Here is an 8,654-nt window from a genome sequence, read left to right as displayed (position 1 = left end):
TAAGTTTGAAAGGGGAGGGGTGTTCTACTGGTTGCAAAATGCAATTTCACCGCTAGATGCCACTAAATCCTACTGGACTTTTAAGTCATTTTTGAAGAATAGACAAAGCTTTAAAATATAAGAACATTAGATATTTTAGATCTACTCATTAAAAAAAATCTAAGAATCATGCATCTACAATTTATAAACATTCAAGCATGAACATGTGTATATAACAAACATATAGCAAATATAGTTTCAGGTATGAAATCTGTTAAGTGGTCATAATCAGGCAATATGGGGCTAGTAATCATAGAAAGTCTACACAGCTATATTTCAGGCTCTATGCTTCCTGTGTTTGTCTATATGGAAGCCTTTATTTGTTACTTTTTGGGTGGAACAGCATACTTGGTAGTTTTTTTTTAACATTTGGTAACATCTGGGTCACAAATGAGACTAAAGGTCCAATCTATACTATGTTACTAATGTTATCATCGTAGTAGCTCGACTCGACAAGCACAGGGTTAATAAGTTAGCCTCACTTTCGTGTAAGTGTACAGGTTGCTAGGCAACACTGGAGACTACAAGAGGTCTTCGTTTAGGTCAAGCTAACACTGACTGCGGGCATATTTTTCTTTGCTAATTGGGTACAACAATAACACAGCACAAAAATGCCGTTCGGTGTCAATACAATTAAACCCCCGCTTCATGACCAAATAACGGACATGCAGCGTAAAATCCAACTACTGGGTAAGTTTGTTTAAGGGTAAGTAGTGTGAGCGTTGAGTTCAGTTCATGCTAAAGGCCGTGTACTCTGCTACAATTAGCTAGCCGCCATGTGTAGGTTACCATGTGACTAGCCACTGTAAATCCAAGAGAAATAGCAGTTAGCTAAGATAGCAAACAGTATATTTATTAGTGAATAATGAGACGTCTTTCGCCATTAGTGTCATTAGTGTAACTATGAAATGTGTCCACCAGAGGGCGACAGAACTGCATACTATGAGAGCTCTCAGTCCACCATCAAGAGGAACAGAGAGTCCATCCGCCAGCTGAGGCAGGAGAACAAGAGGCTGTACAGGAAACTGGCAGAAATTAATGCTGTAAGCCCCCATAAAATAGAGTCGACTTCCCCAGCTCTGTTGTTTTTTTTTTTTGTCCTCACTTCAGTCAAATGAACAGTAAAACGGATCATAACTGACTTTCTTTGCAATTACAATCTTGTTTCCTTTGGTGTCTTGCCTCCCAGGGTGATGAAAATATCATCAAAGTGGCCTTTCATAACAGAGGCTTGGAGAAGGATGCCTACCGCAACATGACAGGGAAGGTGAGAGGAAGGAGCTTTAATACTACTTGTTATTAAGGTTCATAGCAGCATTGTGTTGTTGTTCATTCTTACTATTAATATAAAATAATTTATATAAGTATATAGTGGACTGCAAATTGTTGGACTATTTTCACCATAGGTTTCACTTTTCTAACTGTTAACACCTCAGCTGTTGTTTATAGCTGTGTAACTGCGAAATTTGAAATGGAAATAGTCCTCAGTCTTGTATATATATATTATTTAAGGGACTTAAGTGATAGTTTGAGACTGCTTGCAAGAAAACAACTCCCTCTGTTTCCCCCTCGCTGTCTGCACGTCTGTCTCTCTTTTGCTCACACACACTCTCCCTGTCATTACCCCTTTCTCAGGCAGCCCTGACAATGCTAGATCAGAGGGTGCTGTCCAAGATGAAGCGTCTCAATGCCTTAAAACACACCACCCAGACTCACCAGCGCCACCTCGAAGAGTTGAAGATGGAATACCAGAGAGTGAAACCAGAGGGCAGCAGTGGAGCACAGTCTGCTGATGCTCGCACTCGAAAGAAAGAGGAAGATGCCATGGTAGTTACCTCTCACACTCATGTAGAGATGTGCAAAACATGAAAAATTCTATTTTTCACTCTTAACAAAATACATGACAGAATAGTACATGCGTACACGCTCTGTAAACAATATTGTATGTGTGTGTGTCTTCAGAACCTGCGGGCGCTGGAGAACAGCCTGGAGAAGACCCAGTTTAAGTGCAAGGAGGCAGAGAACATCATGACTAACTATCTGAAACTCAAAAATCACCTGCAGGTTAGTCCAACGTACACATTTTTAGCCTCAAAATAATGTTTTGTACTCATCTTCACTTTCTGGACATTTTGCGAGAGTATTGTTGGCACACACATTGTGCTGAGCTGCCCATTGTAGAGATTATTTTGCAATTCATGTAGGCTTTTTTACTCTAGGCATAATGAATTCATAGAATTACAAATATGGTAACTGTGCATTAGCCATCAGCAGACACCCACATGAGAGTTATACATCACCTCTATACAGCGTTTTGTACACAGTCTGCTAATCATTTTCATTTAGGTATCATGCACAGAAAAAATGGATACTCGTTGTTGCTCTGCAGTGCTCTGCAGGGTAATGGCCTGTGCAATGACATTTTGTTGGGACATGTAAACGTTGACGGAGGATTACAGAATGGTACAGTACTTCCTGTTCCAGGCTCACTTTATCTTTGTTTGAACTTAGCTTGACCTCCCTTTTTTGCATTCTATTAATTTTATAGTTTGTCACTTTACATTACAGATAATCCCAGTGCTTGACAATGCACTTAAATCACTTTACAGTTACATTTGATATTTTAGACATTTGGTTAATGTTGTTATCCATTGCAACCTAAGTGCATTAATAGATCAAGCTTTAATTTCTAGATCACAACCTAATGATTAGCCAGTAATATGGCATGCAGTGGTCTAGGTCATAGTGTTGCAGTAGTCCTCTTATGAGCTTATCCTTTCGACACTCTAAAACACTCGCCACGGCTCTCAATCTTTACATCCATATTTCCTGTCCTTTCTCTTTCTATCTGTCACTTTTCCACTGTCACCACTTCAGGAGGAGAGTCTGACTTTCCAGTGCCAGTTGGACAGTCTGGAAGTCGAAATCCTGAAGCACAGAGAGGAGCTTCACAACATGCAGGTCATGAACAACAACGCCCAGCTCTCTAAAGAAGCTGCTAAGGTGACCTGAAGTATCCTCTGCTATGAGTTTACAAAATGCATGTTTCTAGTGAAGGCGTCAGAAGGATGATTCATTCACTGTGTCATCGCTAATGATATAAGTTCTATGAGTCACAAGTAAAGCAGCTACAACAGCGTTTTCAGTGTTTTCTTTCGCCTGTGTCTTTTTCATTTTAATGCATATACAGTACACAACTCGCAAGTACACATACATTAGCCTACCTCATCACTATACCTTTTACAAACAGGAATTTTTCCCCAAAACAATGTTGTTCTCTCTTCTCTGTCTGAATTAATAATGATTAATTTCTTTCTTGTATCTGAATTATAGTTCTTACAAATTCCCTGCTGTCATACTAACATTTTGTTTGTCTCCCTTGTTTCCCTCCTTCCCTTTCCATCTTCCCTTCCCTTTCTTCTTCCTGCCAGGCTGAGTTACAGCAGCAGGAGGAATTTCTCTACAAGGAGCGCAAGGAGAGAGAGCGCATTATAGCCAGCTACAGGAAAAAGGTTGAGGAGCGCAAGGCCCAGGCTGAAAAAGTCGATAGAAGGGTGAGATACACATGGTGGTATATATATATATATATATATATATATATATATATATATATATATATATATATATATATATATATATATATATATATATAAGGAATGAGTGAAATTAATAATTCATGTTTTGAGTGATTATAACCTCCGCTACCTTTAGGCTCAGAGAACAGCTATGCAGCCAGATGAGCTGAGCAGTGAGGCCCAGCGCAGCACCCCCAGGATGGCAGGTGAGGAGGAGAAGGCCATCTCCACTTTTGAGGAGGCCTTCCGACGCATCAAGGAGGCCACCGGAGTCACAGATATACAGGTATAGATGTGGAAAGAGAAGGATTTGCTGCACCTGCTGTGTGTGTGAGAAAGAGGGGTGTGCCTATTTATGTACATTCATGTGGTTACTATCAGTATTTACGTATACGTTTTTTTGTAGGAGATAGTGGAGCGCTTCATCTCACAGAAAGAGACACACCAACATCTGGAAAAGCTGAAGGGAGAGAATGAGAAGGTGCTGCAGCAGCTGAAGGAGCAGAAGGAGCTCCTGAACCAACAGTTCCAGGATATGAAATATTCTGGAGAGGCTAAACTGTCCAGGTGGGACACTCAGACAGTAGTGGTGGAACAAAGGCATTGCATATGCAGCTGTGTAATGCTTATTCTCTACTGTTTCTCTGTGGTTTTATTAGTGACCAACAGATGCTGGAGGAGTGTGAGCAGCAACTGCAAGCTCAACAGCAGAGGTGTGATGCAGGTAAAGAGCGCCTCGACTGGCTTGTTAAAGCCCTCAGTACTGTCCGAGCCGGAGTGGAGCACCTCGCAGACAAACTTCAACACATCACACTGGTAAATACGACCTCAGATTGTCCAACTGTAGGTTTAACTTATGACGACGCCTATTGTCTGTCTTATTCCTAATATGGGTAAATTTTCTTTTCCCCCCACCAACACATCCATCTTTGGCTTTAATTCCTTTTCTCTCAAAATTTCTGCTGACAATCAAGCTTACGTCTGTTCGCCATTCTTCCATTTCTCTCCAGAGTGAGGACACAGTGGCTGAGGTGTCTCCAGACTCAGATGAGTTTGTGGTGGAGCTGATGACCCAGTGTGAGCTGAAGTTGCAGTTGCTGCACAAGGAGTTTCAGGGAAAAGATCTGGCTGCTATTATGAAGGAGATGGAAGAAGAGGAGGTGAGTCGCAAGCTCCACAACACTCATCCAACATCACAGTGGTTTGATATACAGGTCGTGGTTCTGGATAGGATATTGAAAACTGTTTGGCATTTGCAGAGGTACTGTAGTCCTCGTAAACTTACGCAGAAGGTTTGTGTATAGATAGATGAATCACATTGTGCATACTCTCCTCATTAACAGAGAATGTTGGCAAATGAGTTTCATTGAACACGTGAATAGGTGTCTCTGATGAGATGCCTGCTGACATAGTCTGCCAATAATATCTCTGTAACTGATGACAGAAAAGGTTCGGGAACATCATTAAAAAACTAGTTTGTGTCCCTCCTGCAGGGGTTGTGCGTCAACTTTCAATGATGAATGCAGTTTTGGCAAAGGGCATGTTGGGGCTCTTGTTTAAGCCTACATTGCACAGTGCGACAAATGAACACAGCATGGCTGAGCATGTATGCATGCATGCTGCTGTGCTTGCATAGCTTATCTGAATAGAAAGGCAGCCATTGGAGCCACCACAAGTGTTTGTTGGTGATTACTAACGGTCGGCAGCACCGTCTCTGTTTGAGAACATAGGATATCAGAGTGTACCATAGGAAATACCTGTAGGCCATTTACTAATGACATTGACTATTTCACTCTCAGGTCCATTTTAGACGGCATAATCTTTGTAACTGACGTAACTCTGAGCTGATAATTTCAAAATCAGTCCGGCCTTGTTTGCGTGACTGGTGCTGTTAGAAACTGCTTGGCTGTCCTGGTCAAACAACTTGCACCTCTACCATAAAGAAGTACATCAAGTCTGGGAGAGACCAACCTGCTGGTCATTATACCTGTTACATGATAAGAACATGGACACAAACATCACTGTAGTACTCAATGTTATCATCACTTTTCATACATCATAATAGGTGAACACCACTGAGCCGATGTAAATGACCATTTATAATAATATGAAATAGATAAAACAATGGTTAGTGGTTTGTATTATAGATACATACATTTTCAAAATGATCCCATCTCTCCTAGAACTACAACTAACAATAATTTAATTTCTTTATGAATAGGATATTTTAGATAAATGTGAAATTCAGTTTATATTATAAGGCTTAAAAATAAAATCAATAACCTACACATTAAAAATTTGCTTAATACTGGTGTTAAACATATAATTATAATAATAATAATAATAGCTTTATTTATATAGCACCTTTCAGTGGTTTACTGTAAAAACAATAAAAGTAAATAAAATCCAAAACAAAAAACGAGATAAAAGAATAACAATTACAACAAATACCATCAGTTAAGAAAAAGCCATAAGATCAAAGTGAGTTTTAAGTAGAGATTTAAAAGAGGGCACTGAGTTCCACAGCTGAGGGGCCTGGACAGCAAAGGCCGAGTTACCTTTAGTGACAAGTCGACATTTTGGAGCCATTGGATCTCAAGCAGCAATCAGGCTCATAGGGAGTTAGCAGATCAAAGATATAGGCAGGAGCCTGACCGTTCAAGGCTTTAAAAACAAGCAGTAAAATCTTAAAATCAATTCTAAAACTGACAGGTAGCCAGTGAAAGGCAGCAAGGATCGGTGTGATGTGGTTGCTTTTCTTAGAATGTGTTAAAAGCCTGGCAGCAGCGTTTTGTATAAGTGGCTGTCTTTGGATGTTTCGCCTGCTGATACCAGAATAAAGTGCGTCACAATAATCAAGTCTGGAGGACATAAAAGCATGGATGGCCTTTTCTAGATCTGCGAATGAAAGAATGACCTGATCTTGGTTAAATGTTAATATTCTATGTCAATATTGTCATTGACAAAGAATTTAATTTATCGGTTTTGTAACCGATAAATTGTGTTCAGAATAACACTTCATTCTGTTGTGAGCACGAAAAGACCTACATAAAGTCAGATTCCATGGAAATAGAGGATTTTGAGGATTAATATTAAATATAGAAAATTGATATTGGCAAAACTGTTTTACTGGTGAGACACAGACTATGTTCAATATGTGTCTTTTTGTTGCTCTGAGCAGTTCTATGTCAGGATTGAGGGGAAACTGCCAGCTTACAACACCCGTGTCAAGCTGCCTGAAGACCAAAGACTGGACCTCTTCAATGACGGTGAGTTGGAAGCCACACACACACACTCACGCACACACACTAATACTATAACTGTCTTTGTTTCAAACTGTTTGTGTCTCAGAGGAGGAGAGTGAAGAGGACGAGGCTGACATCATCTCACGGGAGGCGCTGAAGCGTCAGTCTCAGCTGATCATTGACTCCAAGTCCAAAAAGAAGCCCTGGAAGAAGAAGAAGGGCAAGTTCTGATCCAACACCACAGTCTCAAGACTCAAGAAAAATAAATGCTCTGAACCAAAAACTGATTTGAGTGTAAAATGAGCTTACTGTAAGTTGAGGACGAAGAACCTATAAGGATCATCCAAGATTTCCCTTTGCTATTTTAGCCATTTAATGTTTCACCTCTACAGTTATTATTATGTGTCCTAAATTGTTGGCTGGAAATACAAATGAAAATATATTTTTAGATATGTGGAAAGATGAGCACAATTTAACAGTTCTTAGATGATATTTATTAGATATGTTTGTGCCTTTGAAGCTGGTTGCTTGTTGTATAGGTGGGTTTGTTTTGACAACAGTAATGTTCTCTGTCAGGTGTCACTGTTGCACCCGTTTCTCCGCCTCTTTTTCACAGTTCAGAATTCCACCTTCTGCCTCATGGAAAGCCAATAAAAACAATCAAAACATCGCTTTCACTTTTTATCATGTATTTTGGTTTTTCTACCATAAATGGCTGCATGTATGCGAAATGGGTAATTTATGCCCAAAGGTTTTCTCTGTCACTGTCCCGCTGATCAAAACCCATCCATCGTGAATGCAATGGGGTTTATCTTACATACATGATGCACTGCAGCCTGCAGTTCACTGAAAGCCAACACCTGTGGCGAATCCAGCCTTTATTTAATGGATGAATCACATCGACACTAAAGACGCACATGCTTTGTCCCAGTAGAAGATGTGATACAGAGCTGCGTGTGAAACCTGCCCTGCTTGTAGACCAACATCTGAACTATCTCTGCTATGTTCAGCATTTCAGAAATGGTTCCTGCCTCTTTGCTCAAATTCTTTGCTGGTGATGGAGCCAGCTCTTGGATGTTAGGTGGATTGCCTTGTTCTATAACTGAGTTATTAGCAGAACAATAATTCTTCATTCCAAAATGCCACCTCAATGATGTTCTCCGTCTTTAGTTGTCTAGCTGAAATCTCACACATGGTTACCACGGCAACTGCGATTGAATGTCTTACAGATGGTAACCAGACAGACAACTTTTGGCTGTGGCTCTTTGACGGATCCATTGAATCACAAGAGTTAGGTGTTCCTTTGTGTGTGTGTGTGTGTGTGTGTGTGTGTGTGTGCAGAATCTTGCAGGGAAGGTTAAAGTAAGAGCAGCTGTATATTGTAACCTCATCTGCAGCAGTATTCATGTCGCATTAATTTCCTAAATTTAGTTAAGTTTTGCTTTACTGTTGGTTCCTTACTGTTAGAGTCTGATGTGTCCATTGCTGTCTAAAATCTACAGAGTGTTGCTCTTTATTATACCACTTTTTTAGTCTCAGTAAATTGCACAAGTGAATGGTAACCCCTATGATTTTACCAGTATGATGTTTTGAAGGTCATTACGGAGGCAGATTTGTGATCTTGGGCTATATAAATAAAGTTGACTTGGACTGCAGTTGTCAGTTAGCCCACATTCAAGATATTTAAATTTGACAGCTTTTTTGATCCCAAAGATTCAAGATTCAGAACTTTATTGTCCATTAATGCAGGCAATAATGTTTAAATGTGTGTTTCGCTGGTGCATGACACACGTAG

At 40.1% G+C, this 8,654-nt stretch overlaps 1 protein-coding gene across 1 annotated transcript; it reads left to right on the top strand.

Moving 5' to 3' along the window:
* The first annotated feature begins 58 nt into the window (after positions 1-58).
* Positions 59-7,529, top strand: odad3 (outer dynein arm docking complex subunit 3). Its single transcript, XM_044189621.1, has 13 exons — positions 59-729; positions 961-1,082; positions 1,229-1,306; positions 1,675-1,866; positions 2,002-2,103; positions 2,917-3,042; positions 3,471-3,593; positions 3,751-3,900; positions 4,021-4,181; positions 4,274-4,430; positions 4,625-4,774; positions 6,796-6,883; positions 6,966-7,529. Exons 1-13 carry the CDS (start codon positions 651-653, stop codon positions 7,088-7,090), a joined length of 1,653 nt encoding a protein of 550 aa, XP_044045556.1. The 5' UTR covers positions 59-650; the 3' UTR covers positions 7,091-7,529.
* Positions 7,530-8,654: the final 1,125 nt, after the last annotated feature.

This window comes from Siniperca chuatsi, linkage group LG3 (genome assembly GCF_020085105.1).
Source record: "Siniperca chuatsi isolate FFG_IHB_CAS linkage group LG3, ASM2008510v1, whole genome shotgun sequence".
NCBI classification, from domain to species: domain Eukaryota; kingdom Metazoa; phylum Chordata; class Actinopteri; order Centrarchiformes; family Sinipercidae; genus Siniperca; species Siniperca chuatsi.
The sequence above is the reverse complement of the archived record's forward strand: the minus strand, read 5'-3'. Positions and strand labels throughout refer to the sequence as shown.